Source organism: Mastomys coucha, unplaced genomic scaffold, assembly GCF_008632895.1.
Source record: "Mastomys coucha isolate ucsf_1 unplaced genomic scaffold, UCSF_Mcou_1 pScaffold21, whole genome shotgun sequence".
In the NCBI taxonomy this organism is placed as follows: Eukaryota; Metazoa; Chordata; class Mammalia; order Rodentia; family Muridae; genus Mastomys; species Mastomys coucha.
The window spans coordinates 163,372,479-163,392,923 of record NW_022196904.1 but is presented as its reverse complement, the minus strand read 5'-3'; the positions used below and the strand labels follow the sequence as shown (position 1 = coordinate 163,392,923).

Sequence of the window (20,445 nt, the reverse complement as noted above, 5' to 3'; positions counted from 1 at the left end):
TTAACAGTTGTATTGTGTGCATGTTATTATTTTTAGCTAGAAATTTTCTCTTTTCTTCATTTGTACATTTCATCTATTTATTGAAATTAAGTTAATTTGCAGTATATTTTAAAAGTACTTATTAACTCCATAATTCATGATGAAATGGTTAAATATGCTCACTTGGAATAGAATATATGCAGTATTTATCAAATGGGCATTGTCTACCCTCTCAGTGGCTTTTTCCATCAGCCATATGTGAGCAACTATGGTCCCAATCTTCATTTAAGCCAAGTACACTCTTGGACTTGTTGATGACATAATGTGCAAAGAGCTAGCTCTAGTTTAAATTTCCATTTCATCATCCATGAAGTTGAACATGTCCTAATATTGAATGAGAATTCATACACACACCCATGTGTGTGTGAAAGAGAGACAGAAAAAGAGAAAGAGAGTCGGAATATGAATTACCTGTTCCATCTGTAGTCCACGGTACATGCATTATGATGCTTTTTATTGCAAATAAGAGAAATTCCAATTTAGCATGAATAAATGGAAGGTATTAATAAGGATGTTCTTTTCCTTTCTCTTTTCAAGTTTAGACAAAGTACTTGGCCAGTCTATATTACAGTAATTTGTTGTATCTACATGCCTATGTTTATATATGTTGGAAAATTTGTACCTTCTTCATTAGTTTAAATATAGCATACATTGTTGTCAACAGTTGTTGCCCTACTGTGCTACAGAAACCAGAATGAATCCAGCCTAGCATCATTCTGGTCCCCTTATCTAATTTCTCTCTGCTTGTTCCTCTCTGCCCTTCTCTGATCTTTAGTGACTACCATTCTACCCCATTCTTGCATGAGATTAGCTTTCTAGATTTTACAAGTAAGTGTGAATATGTGATGTTTGCTTTTGTGTGTCTGGCTTATTTCACTTAACTGAAGACCTCCGATTCCATCCATAATGCTGCAAATGAAGGGATTCTACCCGCTTTTTACAGCTGAATAACGTCGTAGTGTATATGCATACCAGGCATCTGCTGATGGGCACTGTGGTTGATGGTAGCTGTTATGGATAGTGTTGAGGCAAAGGCAGATCTGTAAAAAATGAGCAGAATGAGTTCATCTCCTTTACATAGAGAAAGCAGATGCTTTTCCGTCTGAAAAACCTTGAAGTCCCTAATATATTATATTTGTTATGAACATCGCAAAATTTCCTTAGTCTATGAAATTTTCTATCTACCTTACTTATATTGTCTCTCCTATATAGATATTTAAAATGTTAGGGTGTCAAATTACTAAACCTGTTTTTTATTATGTTTAAGTCTCTCTCTCTTTTTTTTTAATTTCTCAGATGGTAACATTTATTCACCTGTATCTTCCTTCTGTACATTCTTTATAACACTTATCAGATTTAAGTATTTGATCCATCTTGAGCTTTTCTGATCTAAGAAATAGGATATAGAGCTAGAGTTGCTAATTTTCTTCCCAGAAGGATGGCTGATTGTTCTAATGTAATCTGAATGAGTTTCAATCAGAGCAAGAGTCCCAGGCAAGCGTAAGCAAACAAATAGGCAGTGATAGAGGATGTGGCCTGGCTTCCAGTCCCAGCTCAGAGTTTGCGCCTATGCAATGCACAGCAAATCTCTCAACCAAGCTGAAACTTTGTTTCTTAATTTTAAAAGGAAGTTACTGGAAGAGATACAATCTGAAAACATTCCTTGCTCTGAATACATGCATGATTATGTTTGCCTTAGCTATAAGTTACGAAAATGCCTGAAAAGAAATGCTAGAATCGGCTTAGCCAATCTATTTGCTTGGGTTCCTATGTAATTCTCTATTTCTTAAAGCTGTCACTCACCACACTAAGGATCATATTGTCTCACTTTGCTCCAGCCTAGCATGTGCATGGCCAGCGGACCTGGACAAGATATGTTTGAGAGCACACATATTATAGGACGTCTCATCTATCAGAGAGCCAAGGTCGGTACCAGCTCCGTGCGTTACAGCTTTGTTTCAGATTGCTCTTTAAAGCATGCAGGCGTCATTTAGTAGGAAGTCCATAATTGCAAGGAAGGCCGTAAGTGCTCAGGCTGGCCAGGAAGGCTGAGAGACTTTGGTTTACGAGGTTGCCCTTGGGAGCCACACAGGACTCTGTCTGATCTGGTCAGACGTCCTGGTGCATTTAAAAACCAAGCAGGCAGGAAAACGTTCTATTTTAGGATGCTAGAAACCCGGAGTGCACAGGAGCGTAGGACGAGGAGGCAGATACACTTCAAATGTTCAGTTAATGTGATCCCACTCTGAACCAGTCTCATCTAGATTCTTGGAAATCTCTCCAGTCATTGCCTGGCTAAATCCCCTAGTCACCTCTGAACTTGGCCTGCAGTGACAAAGCTGAGCTGAGCATCTCGGTCACTGCAAGTTCCCATTAGTTTGTATGCTTTTTTTTGAAAGGGCAAAGGTCACACTACTTTTCTCTTAAAACAAAACAAAACAAAACAAAACAAACAAAACAATTGTGCTGAAGGACTTACTCAGTTTGCAATGAGCTGCCTATGAAGGCTCCACTTTCCCCTTGCTCCTAAACTTTTTGTTTCATGTATGTGGTGTATGTATGTATAGGTGTGTGCTTTGGTGCATAGGTGTGTGAGGGTGCATGCCCATGTGTGTATGTGTACACATGCATGTGTCGGGGGGCAAGGCTGAAGTTAGGTGTCTTGCTTAATTTTTCTCCAACTTGTTATTTGAGAGGGGATAGCTCTCACTGAACAAGGAACTTTATCAATTGCCAAGATTGACAGGGCTCCTTCAGCAACAAGTCCTAGGGATACTTCTGTCTCTGTCTCCTATGTACTAGAGTTCTAGAAGTGTATAGAGTTAGAGAAGCCTCTCTACTTGGCCTTTTGCTCAGCTCAGAATGGAGCTGAGATCCCCCTGTTTGTGTGATAGACACATTATCTACCCAGTGATGTGCTAAATTTTGTCTTTCACGATGTCCCCATTTTTGTATCTGCCTCTACGGAGATATTTCTGAGAGGGAGATGATAATGAGAAATAGCTTCTAACCAATATTTCCACGACAACATTAAATCTCCTTGTTTTCATGGTTTGTACACACACACAGACATTCACACAGAGACACACATACACACGCAGACACACAGAGAGACACACAAACATACACAGAAACACACACATACACACACACACACACACATGCCTGCTTGTGTTTAAATAATTCTGCCTGAGTTGTAAAATGTTTCAGAAGCAATTAAGAAGAACAAAAGTGCCTTTCAAAACAATCAGGCATAAAGGCCGTAACTACTGCCTGACTAATTGCTGTAGGCTCTTTTTACTTTCTGTGGTATTGTCAGTGGATCATTCTAAATTTATAGATTTTTTTGCGGATATGCCTATGATACGCTTTGTTGTCAGAAATTTTCTTTCTGTCCTTAGCCTAGGGCAGAGCAATGCTGGGTTCCACTTACAACAGAGCACAACTTCCTTGGCTATCAGGACAGCAGGCTGCATCTGGGCTTCCAGCTGCTTCATCTTCAAAGTCCACACTTAGCTGTCATAGAAGTGGGCTAGGTGTCAGGCCACTGTACTTGTGCTGAAATAGAATTTTCCTGTATTGTATGCCATAGATGAATAAGCAGGAATATTCTTAAAAGCATTAAACTTACATTTCCCATACGATTGGAAAACCATCACTTGACTTGATAAAAAAAACAATGTCAAAGATTAACTGATGTGTGAGGGACCCGAAGTCTTTGAGACACTGCCTGGCTCCTGTCCTTGGAGAACCCAGGGATCCTGAGAGACATTTTATACCAAGTCTAGCACTGACAGCCTCACATTCCTGCAAGTGTGAGGTTGGGGTCTTTATGTCATGGTCTGTTTTATGTTAAGTTCTTTTTGAGATGAATAGACACAGTTCAAAGTTCTAGGAAATACTGGGCTGATGGACGGAACAGTGGGGGATTGGGGTGGAGTGGGAGTGGGGTTGTTCTTAAGGAGTAAAAGAAAGGTGTCTTGATGTAGAAGATACTAGGTGCCAGGGGTTGTGCCCATTTCTCTTCAGTTCTTTTCCTCAGGGCAGTGAGCCTATGTGGCTTTTCTAGGAGCTGTATGCCTCTGCCTCTCAAGAAGTGACGGGCCCAGTGCTTGCAGCTCACCAGTGGGTGAACATGACAGATGTGAGCGTCCAGCTCAATGCCACACACACAGTGAGTATGGCAGAAGACACCGACCTTGCTACGTGGGCCAAGTACAGCTCACTGTTGCTCACAGCTGAACTTGTGTCTCTTTCTTTGTTTTTGTTTGATGATCTTTCCTTCAGGTGAAGACGTGTAAACCTGCCCTGGGCTACAGTTTTGCCGCAGGCACAATTGATGGAGTTTCGGGCCTCAATATTACACAGGGTGAGAGAAAGGAGGATGGCATGTGTGCTTCGAGGTTCGGGGGCTTCAGGCTTCTGTTTCCTAATGAAGCTGAACTGTGGCCAGTGTGTTTATGATTCCCATCTCTAACTCAGAGTGCTCAAGGCTAGCTGAGTTTCAGTGTGACATCTCAGATGGCCCAGGGATAAGGGTCTTTTGTCCCTGAGCTTTGTTAATTCAAATACAACCAGAAACAGATTCTCTTCGCATTTTAGTATATTGGTGAACATTGGTAATTCATTGTGTGTGTGTGTGTGTGTGTGTGTGTGTGTGTGTGTGTGTGTGTGTGTGTACATGTGTAGGGACTGGAGATGTTGGCCCTCAAGTTGCTGTAAAGGCCAGGCTAGGCGGCTAGGTAGCCCTTCAGCTTCTTGCGAACCTCCTGCTTTTGTCTCCCATTTCACCATTGCTGAGGTTACTGGGGCGTACTAGCACACCTGCCGCCTTTTCATGTGGGTTTTGGGGGATCGGAACTCGGAATCTCACACTTTAGAGGCAAGCACTTTCCTCGCTGAGCCCTCTCCCTGCCCCCAGGGTATCTTTTACTTTAAGCAGCTATGATTTCTTTGTGATGGTGCTGTGCAAAGAGTATAAGGAGGGAAGAAGTGAAAAGCACAGCTCTGACAAGGAGAGAAAATATTTTCAAGTAATATATCTGATAAGGGAATTGTACATAGAGTGTATTTTAGAAAACCTCTCATGACTCAATAATAGCAGTTATTTATTGAGAAATAATTGACAAGTCATATAAGTTAGGTATTTAAAGTACAGTTGGTGGGTTTTAATATTTTAACAGATATACAAGTTTCCCAAAGACAAAGTTGGAGGTTCCATCACTCCAGCAGAAACTTTGACCATGCTTAGCCACCACATCTCCTCTGCCTCGGTATAAGCAAGCCGCATTTGCTATAAATCCTTACATTTGCTACTTTAGACATCTCAAGTGCTGGGGAACATACAATATCTGGATTTTTGTTGCATCTTTTATGTAGCATTCTGCTCTAAGGTACATGGAGGTATAGAATATGGAAGAGCTCCATTCTCTTTTAATGGCTGAATTAATTCATGGTATCAATATACCAGATGTTGTCAATTGCTTAATTGGTGAATGTTTGAGTTATTCCATTTTTTTGTATGTTAAGAATAATGCCTCCCTAAGGACATAGGTACAAGAGTTTGTGTGTGTCTGTGTTTGCAGTTTTCCTCTTAGGCATGTATATAGAGGAATGCTTGCTGGTCACTTGCTGTGTTGTAACATTTGAGGTCCTATCACATGAGCTCCCAAATGGCTGCATTGCTTTACATCTATGTCAGTAATGTAGTCATTAAAAATGTCCCATCTTGGTCAACATATGTTATTTGGTATGCTGATTCTTGACAGTATGAATGTGGAATGCTGTCTCCTTGTGGGTTTGGTTTGCATCACCCACATAATGTCAAATGTCTTTTCATGTGATTATTGGCCATCATCTATATTTTGGGGGGAACTATTTATCCATATAATTTTCTTTAAGCTTGGGTTTTTGACTGTAATTATTAAGTTATGAGGCTTTCTAAAATATATTTTTATATACAAATTCCTCATCAGATAAATTATTTGAAAATCTTTCCCTCATTCAATAGGTTGTCTTTGCAATTTGTTGATTATATTATTTGAGACACAAAAATCTAGATCAGTTTCCTTTTTGTTGCTTGCTATTACACTAGAGAATCATTCACCATCATGAAGGCTTATTCCATAGTTCTAAAAGTTTTACTATTTACAAGCTGGACAGCTGATATTACATGTTGAAGTTATCATTGTTAATTTTTAAAATGAGAAAAAAGGGATGCAGTTCACAAACTTGTGGATTAAATAACTGTCTTTATGACATAAATGAGCAAAGATAATATAAATATAGCTTTGAGAGTATTAGACAAAATATATTGTCATTGTTTATTAAAATAACAATCTAACTAAGTTCTATTATTTTATGACATAAAGGAAACACTGCCCTTTCTATTGCTCAAATTGTTGAAGCCATTGAGTGGCAGCCTTAAAAAAATATTTGAAATGTCTAAAATGATTGTGTGCCATACTATCTAAATCATGACATCCTCAGAGGGTTAGTACAAGGTATCTTATTAATCATAACAATTCTAATAGGGACAACAGAGGGGGATCTATTTTGGGACACTCTTCGGGACCAGCTCTTGGGAAAACCATCTGAAGAAATCATAGAATGCCAGAAACCTAAACCAATCCTACTTCACACTGGAGAGGTAAGGCCTTTGATTGTTATAAGGAACTCAGAATATTATATTTGAAGTTTCTGAGCTATCAGATAATAAATAGTGTCCGCTGATGCAGAAGATCTTAGATATTCTTACATAATTTATTTATTGTTATTACATATTTACTACTACTATTATTATTGGATATATATGTGTGTATGTGTATGTTTGTAGAGGTCAGAGGACACTTTTGTGGAGTTGGTTCTCCTTTTGCACTTGGGTTCTGGGGACTGAACTCAGCTTTGTGTGGCTGGCACATTACCTGCAGAGCCTTCTTGACCAGCCATCTCCCATGAATGTTTGATATTAAAAATTTAGATGCTGGATCCAACTTTAATGAGTTACTGTTGTGGAGTCTACCAAGTTATCTAGTTATTAAGAAACATGGAAGGGAGTGGAATATAGAAAAGGAAGACTAACATTCGTGTTATTTGTGCTTCAGGAAGGTGGTCCCTGAAAAGTCCTTTACATAGAAAAACATGTAGGTCGTAGGGGGAAGTGCTCATGTGTCAATTCTCTCATGTTAGGCAGCACGGTTTATTTGTTTATTTAGTTATGTATGCATGTATTTATTTTTGTTTGTTATATGTGGATTGCAGAGACATGTGGCCAGGTGTATATGGTGACCAGAGATATTATTGGATACCTCAGAGGTATTCTCTGACTAAAAATCTTATGTTTTGAGACACACTGGCATGTTCTCCCACTGGGACCTGCAGCTCACCAATTAGGCTAGACTGCCTGAACAGCAAACCCCAGGGATTTTTCTGTCTCTACCAGTGCTAAGATTGCATACATGCCATGACATCTGTCTTTCATAGGAGTGCTGTGCTTCAGATTCAATTCAACTTTGTCTGCTTATGTGGCAACATCATTAATTAAAGCATTTTTTTGTTTTGTTTTGTGATATTTTTCTCAAAGCAGGGTTTCTCTATGTAGCCCTGACTGTACTGGAATTTACTCTGTAGAACAGGCTGTCCTCAAACTCAGAGGTCTACCTGCCTTTTTCTCCTGAGTTCGGGGATTAAAGGCATGTATCACATCCAGGCTGAAGCAATTTTCTTTTAGCACTACTTTAGAACATGATTTTTTTGTTTTTTCATTTGGGATGTTAAGAAGCCATCTTACTATTCATAGAGGCATGACTGTGGAAATGTAAGCATTTCAAAAGTAACCTTTCCCAGTATCCTATTAAAAATTTTAAGGTAGGAGAAAGAATGAGGAAGGGATGGCAAGATAGCTTCTACTAATCACAATATGGAAAGGATAGATTCTCTTGAAGGAAGGTTGGAAGATGAAGCCAGACTTGCTCTACTGGGGTAAAGATAGAAATGATTGCATTGAACAATTTTCAATGGCATTCTATATTCATTGAGGAGATAGCTTCTTATACTACTCTGGTGGAACCCTTGTACCATAATGATGAGTCTACTAAAGCTCACTTGGTAAGTTCAGGGTAAGACGGCATTGGGATTCACATGTTATGGCCAGGACATATACATGCATGTGATGTGCTTAATGTTACAGAAGGGTTAGAAGTGAATCCTATGATATGGTAAAAACAAAACAAAAGAAAACTAGCTTCAAACATTCAAAATAGTTGACTTGCCTACTGACAATAGAAAGGATAATTTATCCCTAACATACCTTTCTTGTTCTGGGGTCTCAGCTGACAAAGCCTCATCCTTGGCAACCAGACATTGTTGATGTTCAGATTGTTACTCTTGGGTCATTGGCCATTGCCGCTGTCCCTGGGGAATTTACGTAAGTTTTTCATAAAAAATCTTTCACAGTAAAGAATATATTTCTGTTGGAATTACTTCTTTTTAAAGTTGTTTGTCCTTTTTTGTTTGCCTGCGGAGGGGCTTGCGGGCCATGACATACTCGTGCAGGTCAGAGGATAAATTGTCCAAGTCACTCCTCTTCATTCACCAAATGGGTTCTGGAGTCGGAACTCAGCTCATCAAGCTTGGTGGCAAGCACTTTTACCTATTTATGCACCCATCTCTCTGGCCCTGGGATTAGTTCTTAGGGGAAGATAATTCTCTGCTGATCTCTTGGTAGCCTCCTGTACTATGTTTGGCAACTGTGACAAATAACTTTTTCTTATTTGGTGGAGCCTCTGTAGAGTAAATCTACCTATGCTTGTTGACCTGTGAAAAAGATGAGGGAAAACATGAAAAAATCCACAAGCCAGGCATTTCAAAGGAAAAAGGGTCCAGTGGATTAAGAAAGTAGACAGATTTGAAATGATATTAAAACACTTGAAAGCATCACTTTATATCTTAAAAAGACAGAAGAATATTTTAAGCCTGTATCTTTTACAGTCTTCCCTATCTCCACAAGGAAAGTTTATTGAACTAGCCCTTGAATTTTTTTCTTCTTTCAAGAATTCATCAAATTCTTACATTCTGCCCAACGCAGTCTATCATTCCCCATCGCTGCTGTCATGCACACAGATTATTGCACTGACTTTCAATTTGGGTTCCTCCATTGCTCCTCTGTAGCCCTTTTTCAGCATGACCCCCAACTGCATTCCTTTACAATAGTGGTTCTCAACCTTCCTAATGCTGTGACCCTTTAATACAGTTCCTCATGTTCTGGTGATCTCTACCATAAAGTTACTTTCTTTTATACATTATAACTGTGATTTGCTACTTTTATGAATTACAATGTAAATATGTTTGGAGAAGGAGGGTTGAGAACCACTGCTTCAAAACATGACCTAAACATGCTTCTTCTCTGTCCAAGACCACCTAGTCCTTTCCCATCTTAGTCCAGGCAATCCCTCACATTCTTCCAACTTCTTTACATTTCTCATGCACACTGTTTCTTAGCAAGTTCCCTGGTGTGATTTCTTTTGGTTGTCCTTCTTTTTCACCCTGCTTCAGTCATCCTACTTCACTGTCAAGGTTTTCTGTATAGAGAGAACTATAAAAGCACCTGCTACATCCACTAAGCATGTTATGGGCTTGGAGAATTTGAACTTATGGTTCTTTCTGTATAAAACACATTCTCTCCAGCTAGCCTCAAGACTAAGTCTTTTAATTTTATTTTTAATCCTTTGCTCAAATCTCTAAAGGAGATGCTAATATTATTCATACCATATAAAGAGCATCTTTACCAATAGTGACCAACTGTCTCTCTCACATCAGCACCAGCACCAGCATCAGCACCATCACTACTGCAATCACTCCCACCATCCCATTTCACCCTTACTCTGCTTTATTAGTCTCTGTTGTTTTTGTTGTTGTTGTTTGTTTTTGTTGTTATTGTTTGTCATCTTATTTATTTATTTGACCACTTTCCAGTTTTGGAATGTTGAGGTTTTGTCTTTTATGGTCTATTGTAATGCTAAGTGCAGGCCCCCCAAAACCTGGAGTCTGCACATTGTCCCTGGGACGCTGCCCCCAAGTTAATTCTGATTGGGGGATAAAGATCCCAACAGCCAATAGCTGGGGAGAAGGGACAGAGGTGGGTTTTAGGTTTCCTGGGCTTGAGACCACAGAGGAGAGGAGAGGAGAGGAGAGGAGAGGAGAGGAGAGGAGAGGAGAGGAGAAGAGAGAAGAGAAGAGAGAGAAGCTACCATGGGATAGAAGAACATGCAGGAGAGGAGAAAGGAGAGCCATCATGGGTTAGCTGAGCCATAAAAATATGGCCATGTGGGCTGGCCAATTGGAGCTAAGAGCAGCCCTGATGAAACATAGTAGTAAATAGTAACTTTGGTTACCGTTAGGAAGGTAGATTCTAACAGCATGGAGGATAGACAATTGCCTAGCTGTTGTACTGCTTAGGACATATTTAAAAATATAAAAGCTGTGTGTGTTTTTCATCCAAGAACATAAATGGCCCAAGGCAGGTAGAAACCCCACACCAGGATTATTTAATATTTTTAAATTATAGAATGTAATTTCCATTCCATTAAATCATTATCACATAAAAGTGGGCCTGGTAAGCAGCAGATATTCAAGATTTGATTGAAGAACTAAATATGAAAATGAAGTAGCAAGTTCATTATAGGTGGGGCCAAGTATCAAACCTTCTCTCTGTCCCCTGAGCCCTGCATTATCATTCCTGTTGGAAGTAACTGACCCACTGTGTTGATCTCATGACTAGAAAATGATGCCATTTTCTGTAGTTCTAGGGGTGGAGCCCTGGGCCTCACACCTTTCAGGGAAGTACTCTACCACTGAGCTATATCCGAACCCTTGATGGTCTTCTCTCAATGATGCTCGTTGCTTTCATTTCCCTCTTTGGTCAAATTGTGTTCAGTTCAGGATTTGCTTTGAAGATAGGTCAGTTAAGGGAAAAAACTGAGCTTTTTTTTTTTCCACACCATAAGCGTCTACATATTTTATTGCTGTGTATTGAGCTAGGATTTTTGGCATGTACCAAAAGCCTTTCAGGATAGCTTACACACATACAAATGGGATGATGTCAACATAATTCTGTTTTCTTGACTTAGAACCATGTCAGGACGAAGATTTCGTGAGGCAATTAAAAAAGTAAGTTAAATATGAAATACAATTCCTGTAAATTTGTATTTGAAGAGGAAAAAAAATCCTTATTAAATTATTCTTTCCCCAAATCACTAAAGTTATGTTTCTTGAAATTAGTGAATAGAAATAAGTATGAAATGTCAGTTATTTAAGAATCAGAGTTAAACTATCAGGGAATTATAACCAGGTTAAAGGATTTATTGGCATTTACATTTAAATAATTAAAAGTTGATAATGCTATATAATGTAAATAGTAAATTATATCTAGAGGTTACTTAAATTTCCATGAATGGTCTAAATAAAACCATCCCAGATGAAGACCTATTCCCCTATATTTTCTTCAGATTTAAGATATATTGGAAACACTTGTAAAATAATATACTAATGAATGTCTTGTTAGTTGCATCTTATAAACATCTCTTTTAATTACATAATATAAATTAAATATAGTTTTGAGGCAATTACTCTTTCAAATAAGATTCTATATCTACTGATATGATTATTAATGATTTTCATAGATCCATTGATTTGCTCAACTATAATAGGAATTAGGTCTTTTATTCAAGTACTCTTTGATACTTTCACAATCCTTGGTGGTTTTGGGTCACTGGGAAGATTTTTCTTAAGAGGTATATCTTCTGTTAAAAGTTATACCAAATGTACACTTTAACTGAGACTCAGCTATTAATAGCCTTTCACTTTTCCCTCCTAGGAATTTGCACTTTATGGAATGAAGGATATGACTGTTGTTGTTGCAGGTCTAAGCAATGTTTATACACATTATATTACCACATATGAAGAATACCAGGTAAAGTAAAGAGTTCTCATGACTTTTTAATTACACAGTCTCTCTGGATCTCTTTAGCCATGTTTCTGAGAGATGACTTTGTTTTAGGTGGGAATTCTAAGAGAATAAGCCAAGGATTTTATTTGGCTTGGGGTTCATCACTTCAAAGTACATGTCAGCATCATCAGTTCACTCACTGACTACCATGTCATGCTGACACTTGTTTCATCAGGGGCACTGGTAATAAACCTGGGTTATCAAATGTAAATAACTACCTGCAACACATTTGGTGTCTTAAGCTCCTGTAGGGCCTCCCGTCTGCTATTTATTGAATGCACAATGAATGAACTACTTTGCAAATGTAGTTATGGACAATTCTTGAAGTACATCCTGAAGGAGCATGTTACTCTGTATATGATATGACTCAAAAAACACAAACCAAAATAAAACCCTCTCAGAATTAGGAATCTTATGTTCACAATTACTTCTTTATGTGTAGAGTTCTTATAGCACCTCAGATCTTTTTAAAAAAGAATAATTAGTTAAATATGACAATAGCCTAGAGTCCCATAATTAATAATTACAAATAGATCTCTTGGCATATCATGGGAGTCCATACAGGAGCATTTAGTGATAGACGATTTAGACTCTGCTCTGTTGCCCTTTGTTGGCTTTGCTAAAGGATCCTAACATCTGGGAAGTCTTAGCTGTATTAGTCTGTTTCCCATCATTATAACTATCTAAGACATTAATTTATAAAGAGAAAGGGCAAATATTGGCTTACAGTTCTAGAGGCACCAGTTCATAGTATTATGCACCCATCGCTTTGTGTGTTGCTAAGAATGCTGGGCAGATATGATAGTTCATGCTATCATATGTAAAACTCTTTGCTTCATCACCTAGAAGCTTATTGAAAAGAAGAGAAAGAGATTGGTGTTCAGAATCCCTCCCAGGGCATGCACCTGTGACCTGAAGTCCTTCTTCTAGCTACACTTCTTGCAGGTGCCACCTACATCTTGTGGCACTTTCCGTAGAACCAAGATTTTACCATGAGGAACTTGGGGAGTGTTCCAGATCCATATGATAGCATTGTTGGGTAAAAGTTCTGGGTCAGGAACAGGTGAACTACATTCAGTGCTCTCTGCTATTTCCTGTTCCCTTCAATAAGCAACAGTAACAGTAACAGACCCCTTACCTTTTCACAGAGTTCTTACAGGCCTAGAAATACCTTTTATTGTTTTCCTTTTGTAAAAATTACAGGAGTTACTAGGTCTACCTTCATCAAACTATCTGATAGTGTAAAGAGGAAGCACATATTCTTTTGCAGAATTGGTCACTGTAGGTTGATAAACATATTCCAGTCTAACTTGTTTAGATCAATTTTCAGTGTTTTGTTTTATGCACTTAGAACCATTATTCTGACAGGTGTCCTGTAGGCCTGAAAAGAATTCCATGGCACAAGGAAAGTTGGGAATCCCTGCAAACTCGATCCCTTATTTAGGATAATGTTTCTGCAAAGTTTACTCTTGACTCATCCATTGATGTGTACAACAGATAGTTTGCAAGTCATTTTCTGGAGACAGAGTAATGATTAAAAAAAATCTGCTTCTTCTATGGTGTTGTATCAGAGATAAAGGAAAAAGCAGATAAAGATGTAGAAGACTGGGGGCTGAAGAGACGGTTCAGTAGTTAAGAGCATTTAAGGGTGGAAGACCCAGGTTCAGTTCCTAGCATTTACATGCATGCTCACAAGCAGGTGTAACTCCAGTTCCAGCCGATTGAATGTCTTCTTCTGACTTCTTAAGACTCTTATATGCATGTGGTACACACACACGCGCGCACATACACAAACAAAACAAACAAACAAACAAACAAATAAATATTAAAACTAAAGACAAAGACCGGCAGGCATTTATGAGTTTTTGATAATACCTTAGAGTCAGTCAAGCAAATAAAAAGTTAGTAATGTTTTAAATATAGAGCAAGGGTGTGCACAATAGTCCAGAGAATAGGCACATACATTAATGGGCTATAATTAACTTAGGGCTTGTGGAATGTGGTAGTGGAGGTGAGGTGAGGGCTGGGAGGGAGGAAGGCGAGTGGAGGGAAGAGTCCTTTGTGCTGCAGTGTGGAGTAGTGAGTTTATGGAGAAGGTTTTGGGGACAGTGTTTTGATTTACTCTATAAAATGTCATTGGGGAGGCACTGTAGGTGTGTGGAGACAGAATTTGATTACCACATTAGAGTTAGGATCTGGGCGAGAAATGAAGCTTTGTACAGAGTTAGGGCCAGGAGGAAAGGAAAAGTGAAAAAAAATTGAAAAATTTTTAAAGGAAGCATAATGACACCTTCTGAAGATTTATAAAATGTAGGATGAGGTAGAAGAGGGGTCTAAGATGACTGCCAACTCATCGCCATGGAGATACTGGAAGGGTGGCATGCAGAATCCTGCCCGGAAAGCTGCTGTTTCTGGGATGATGAGAACCTTTGTATCCGGATAGCTTTGAGGTTCCTGTAGAGTCACCAAAGGCAGGGAGCTCATAGTGAGATGCACTTGACTCTACTTCATAGCTGTGTGATATGGCAGAAGTCCTTTCACAGAACGGACCATCAGTAGCCGCCTTATCTAGAAATTATGAAAGAAGATCCATTTTACCCTCATTTTCTCTCCAGATGTTCAACCTGGGGGGTGGGGGGCAGTCACGAATAGTACAAGAACTTACAATAGATACAGGCACAAGAAGTGGAAGGTTGTAACATCTTTCCAATTAAAAGAAAATGGAGCCTAAATGGAATAAGCAGAAAGAACCCATAACTTTAACAAGGATCAGATTCAGCTGTTCACTTTGGCTGGTTAGTGGAAAATGTTCACATCCTCTTTTACAAAAACCACTTGAGTATTTGCTGGTAATAGGAATGGTCCAGACATCACTTTGCCCCCAAATGCTATACTTCCATAAACTAATTGATGTATGCAAAACTGTCTGTACCTCTTCTTGCTTTTTCTGCAGGCTCAACGGTATGAGGCAGCATCTACAATCTATGGACCACACACCCTGTCTGCATACATCCAGCTCTTTAGAGCCCTTGCTAAGGCAATTGCTACGGTAATGAAATTGTGTGTGTCTGTGTGTCTGTCTGTGTGTCTGTGTCTATGTTTGTCTTCAGGGAAAAAAGACACAGAATCAAGAAAGAACCTTAGATACATGCCATTTGACTAATTTTATATTATATGCAATTTCTCTTAGGAAAGAAAACTGGAACAATAATATCACTAGTAACTCAAAGTTTACTGGTAGTAAAATTCAAGTTCAATCAATTTCATTTAATGATGGCAGTCTGTTCCATATATATATATATATATGTATATATACACATATACATACATACATATATACATATATATGTATATATAATGAAACTGTCATTTGAAGTAAGGAGATATTAGTTTTCTCCATGTTTTTTGATTATCAAAATACTTGAAGGTGGCGGTTGGTCATCCGTACTATAACTATACCCAGTGTTTACATGCCCAATTCTTTCCTCCCATTCAGAGAGTTGAGTAGACCATGCAGTTACGGAATACTTTGATGATCATTTTCTTCATTATAACATCTCTGAAATTGAGATGCATTTTCCAATTGAAGAAGTCTCACTCTTAAAACTAGTATCATTTTCAATTTCTTGATGGTTTAAATCGTGTAAACTGTTGTGATGAATGGGTTTGTTGAACTCTAGTACTGCCTTGGCATTCACACATGTGTATTTCTGAAATGTATACAACTGGTTTATTCAAGTTCCTTAGCATTGAAAAGTCCCCCTTACGACACATTTATTTATATAGCTACAGTTGTGGTACAGACAGTTGACAAGTAGAACAAAGAGTTTAAGATAACACAGAGATTGTTATTTTGATGCCTCCATTAAATTTGGTGAATCATGTGGGAAACATTATATTGGTCAGGATAAGGCTAATCTTAAACTTTTAATGAAGATATATTTATTTTATTATTTAGCACCGATTTGGGACTAGAAGAAGACCTTATGTCTTTGGGTAAAAGGTTATCCACAATTTGAACCAGGCATGTTGGTACTTGCCTGTAATCTTGGCACTCGGGATACTAGGATAGGAGTATTCCCTTTCAGGGCATCTTGGTTTATGTAGCAAGTTCCAGGTAAACCCAAATAGCATTGATAAGACCTATGTCAAGACCTGACTCCCACCCTTAGCCAACCAATCAAAGTAACATCTCAGGAGCTTGAGATAGCTCATATTTGCAAACATACTTTTCAGAGTTTGACCCTAAGCACCTGAATGGAAAAGCTGGGCTATATGTGCACTGTACTCTTATAATCCCAGTACTGGGGAGACAGAGACAAGAGGTCCTTGGGGCTTGCTTACAAGCTACTTAGCTGAATCAGTGAGAGACACCAGTCACAATAACCAAGATATGTGGCACTTGAATAGGAATGCCATTTAATATTGACTTCTGACACACATATGCCCCAGAACATGCATATGTAAACATATATCAGACTCAATATTAAAATATGAGCATAATTGCCATATCGTGTCATGAACTTATAGCATGTGGTAGATCACTACCCTGAACCACACAGGGAAAACAGTGGCTGCCCAGAATCAAACTTGAGTAGTCTGCATTTGCTTTCTGATCTCTAGATCATGCCAGCCAGCCTGGCAAAGCAACTACCCTCAACTAAAACATTATTCTATCAAAAATTTAAATGACAAACATTTAGGCTCTCATTTTAGGAACATGCCTCACGATTTGCTAAATGTTTTAGCTTTCGGAGGGCAGGTGTGTGGATGTATGTGTCTCCTTTAATGAGGGCATTTCTAGGGATATGAATGGGGGTGGACAATGTGACTTCCTCTCCATTGTGCATTTCTTTAACAAATACTTTCTGTTTCAGGATACAGTAGCCAACATGAGCAGCGGTCCCGAGCCTCCATTCTTCAAAAATCTGATAGCTTCACTTATTCCTAATATTGCGGATAGGGCACCAATAGGCAAACACTTTGGAGATGTCCTGCAGCCAGCAAAACCTGAATACAGAGTGGTAAGACTTACAGGAAAGTCTCCGAATGCTGGAGGCAAAAGGAAAGACATCATCACCTGCTTTTAGTGGTTCCATATCATTCCTCCAGTGATGGCAATGTTGACAGTAGCACAGGCTAACTTCAACAATGATGCTGCTGACAGTACCACAGGCTAGCTTCAGCAATGATGCTGCTGACAGTACCACAGGCTAGCTTCAGCAATGATGCTGCTGACAGTAGCACAGACTAGCTTCAGCAATGATGGTGCTGACAATAGCACAGGCCAGCTTCAGCAATGATGATGCTAGCTTCAACAATGGTGATGTTGACAGTAGCACAGGCTAGCTTCAGTGATGGCAATGTAGACAGTAGCACAGGTTAGCTTCAGCCATGATGATGTTGGCAGTAGCACAGGCTAGCTTCAGCCATGATGATGCTTACATGTATTTCCATCTTTTCAGAGAGGACTGGGAAACACTGCTCCCCCCCCCCCCAGGTGGTTAGCTACATAAAATTGAATTTCAAAAATGCAAATTATTCTTTTTATTAACTAGATGGTCAAAGACATGCATACGAGTCTTTTAGATCAAGGAATGGGAAAGAAACAAAAGTGAAGCAAGGCCTGAACTGCTACATTTTATGCTGATTTTGTGTTCTGCATTCTTGCTGAATAATGTATTAATTCCAGCAGGTTTTCTCTTCTCTCCCACCTTAGGGATTTCTTTATTTATTATATAATCAGCAAATGAAGTAACTTGACTTATTCATTTCTAGATTTCTCTTTTTTTCCTAGTGAAGCATGACTAAGCTTCATAGTCATGCTTCATCCATTATTGAATGATCTAGAATGCAGTGTCAGTTTCTCACTGCTCTGATAAGACAGCCAAGAGAGCAACCGAAGGCACACATATCAGTTAATTCTCTGACTGCGGTGACAAGATATCTGCTAAGAACAGCCTGAGGATAGAGGAGTATGTTTTTGGTTCACAAATGGAGGATGCAATCCACCATCATGGGGGAACCATGGCGGCAGGCATGCGCAGCTGCTGGTCACCCTGACCCCTAGTCAGAAACACAGAGAGAAATGGTTCTCTATTCATCTTTTCCTTTGTCTTTAGTCCAGTATTCTAGCTCATGGGGTAGTGCCACTCACACTAGAGGGGGACTTCCATCATCAACTTACTCTCTCTGGAATACCTCCATAAAGACTCCAGATGTGTGATTCTCATCTCACCAAGTTGTGGGGAGAGTTAAACATCATGGCCATGGAGAGGATTTATTTTAGCTCATTGTTTCAGAACTTTCAAACCTCATCGCTTGGCTCCATTGCCCTGGGCTTATGCATGGCGAGGTAGAACATCATGAAGGAAGGGTGTGTGACAGGGCAACTCTTATACCCTATGGTGGCTGGGAAATATAGAGAAACACAGGGATGGGCCAGGGACAAGATATAGCCTTCAAAGACATGCTCTTGGTGACCTACTTTTTCAACCAGGTCTTATCCCTTAATGGACATCAGTGTAAGTTCATAGTAGATAAAAATGAATAAGCCTATAGCGAAAGCTAGTCCCCTCATAATTCTGTCATCTCAGAACAGTTCTAACCCCTGGAATCCCAGCCTTCACTGCTGTAACCATGGTGGAAGGGAGGATATAGCATATTTAAACCATAAGAACTCTGGACGAGGATTTGTGAGACTTGGTAGTCTTGTCTTGTTTCTGATCTTAGGAGATGGGCATTTAGATTTCCTCTATATCTATCTATCTATCTATCTATCTATCTATCTATCTATCTATCTATCTATCTACCTATCTATCTATCTATCTATCTTGTGTGTGTGTGTGTGTGTGTGTGTGTGTGTGTGTGTGTGTGTATGTGTATGTGTGTATTGGTGTGAATGCATGCTACATGTATGGGTACCTGCAGATGACAGAAGGGGGTGTTGGCTCCTTAAAGCTACAGTTATAGGTAGCCATGAGCTATCAAACACAAGTCCTCTGTAAGAGAAGGAATTGCTTTTACATGCACACTCCATGCACCACCTTTAATATGACACATTTGTCAGGAGTTTAGTAGACAGCAACTTAAATCAGGTCAAGACAGTTTTATTTCATACTCAACATGCTGGTAGGCTTTTTTGGCAGTAGATGTGGGCTTTTTATGAGTGTTTTTCTGTGTCACTGACATGATCATGTAGTTCTTTTTCATTCAGTCTATCAATATTGTATTCTGTGTTAACTGATTTTCAGATATTAAATCCTGCTACTTCTGGTGGCTAATCAGTTCTATGTGTTGTCTGCTTTGCTCATACACTGCTCTAGAGCTTTAGACTCCTGCCAAGGAATACAGTTTTTACCTGTTTCATGGCTTCTGGTGTCAACGTTATAAAGGTTGAGTGGTGAGGTGTTTCCTCTTGTGTTTTCTGGAAAACTATGTAGAGACTATGAATCGGTGTCAGACTACTCTTTACTCAGATCTAGCTGTAAGTGCCAATGGACTTGGACTTCTCCTCATGGCCAACATTTTTATGAAAGCTTTTAGTTTGCATAAGGAACAATGAGTTTCATACTACATTTTCGGGCGTGTTGTCCGAGATAGAGTTTCAGTTGCTGTGATAGAGCACTATGACGAGAAGCAACTTGGGGGAGGAGAGGGTTTATTTCATTTTATACCTAAAAGGCCATCATCTAGGGAAGGTAGCGCAGAAGCTTGAGGCAGGAACTCATGCAGACAACATGAAGGAGTGTTGTTTACTTATTTGCTCTGCTTGACTTGCTCGTTTTTTTTTTTTATATGTCCCCCAAGACCACCTGACCAGGGATGGCACAACAGACAGTGGGCAAGGCCCTACCATACCAATCCTTAGTCAGGAACATGCCGTATAGACCTGGCTACAAGCCAGTCCTATGGAGGCAGTTTCTTGCTTGCTTCCCTTTTTCCAGATGCCCCTAACTTGTGCCAAGTTGGGAAAAACTAGCCAGTCCATAGTTACTCCTCTGCTTGGCTACCCCTGTGCCCCCTCCTGATGGTCCCTTTAGTCTCACAAAAAGTTCCTGGTCTGTTTTCACCTCATATGTTTAAGTCTAGAGAAAGAAGGCCATGCTTGCTTATCACCCCCAACATCCTCTCTTTACCCTGGCCTTCACTTTATGAATGTTCCTTACCCCATCCTTGTAATTGAAGGCCATACAGATTATATATTGTCATGCATGCTTATCTTCTTTCCATTTTTAATATTATGTTTTTGGTTAGCATATAATGAAATAGGTTTCATTTCTATAGTTACACACACACACACACACACACACACACACACCTACACACACCATTATATTTTGTTCTTATTTGCTCCCTACTTCCCTCCCCTAGTCTTCTAAAACTTGTTTTTTTTTTTTTTT

General features: G+C 39.3%; 1 protein-coding gene across 4 annotated transcripts in view; it reads left to right on the top strand.

The window, feature by feature from the left end:
- The window catches only part of Asah2 (N-acylsphingosine amidohydrolase 2), a 112,404-nt gene that overhangs the window by 77,087 nt on the left and 14,872 nt on the right, over positions 1 to 20,445 (top strand). For all 4 annotated transcript variants that reach the window (XM_031390087.1, XM_031390089.1, XM_031390086.1 and 1 more), the window contains 9 exons: positions 1,878 to 1,964; positions 4,109 to 4,213; positions 4,327 to 4,408; positions 6,573 to 6,688; positions 8,370 to 8,464; positions 11,166 to 11,205; positions 11,912 to 12,007; positions 14,997 to 15,092; positions 16,921 to 17,067. In XM_031390087.1, coding sequence (XP_031245947.1) covers positions 1,878 to 1,964; positions 4,109 to 4,213; positions 4,327 to 4,408; positions 6,573 to 6,688; positions 8,370 to 8,464; positions 11,166 to 11,205; positions 11,912 to 12,007; positions 14,997 to 15,092; positions 16,921 to 17,067 — 864 coding nt within the window. The remainder of the gene's footprint in view (positions 1 to 1,877; positions 1,965 to 4,108; positions 4,214 to 4,326; positions 4,409 to 6,572; positions 6,689 to 8,369; positions 8,465 to 11,165; positions 11,206 to 11,911; positions 12,008 to 14,996; positions 15,093 to 16,920; positions 17,068 to 20,445) is intronic.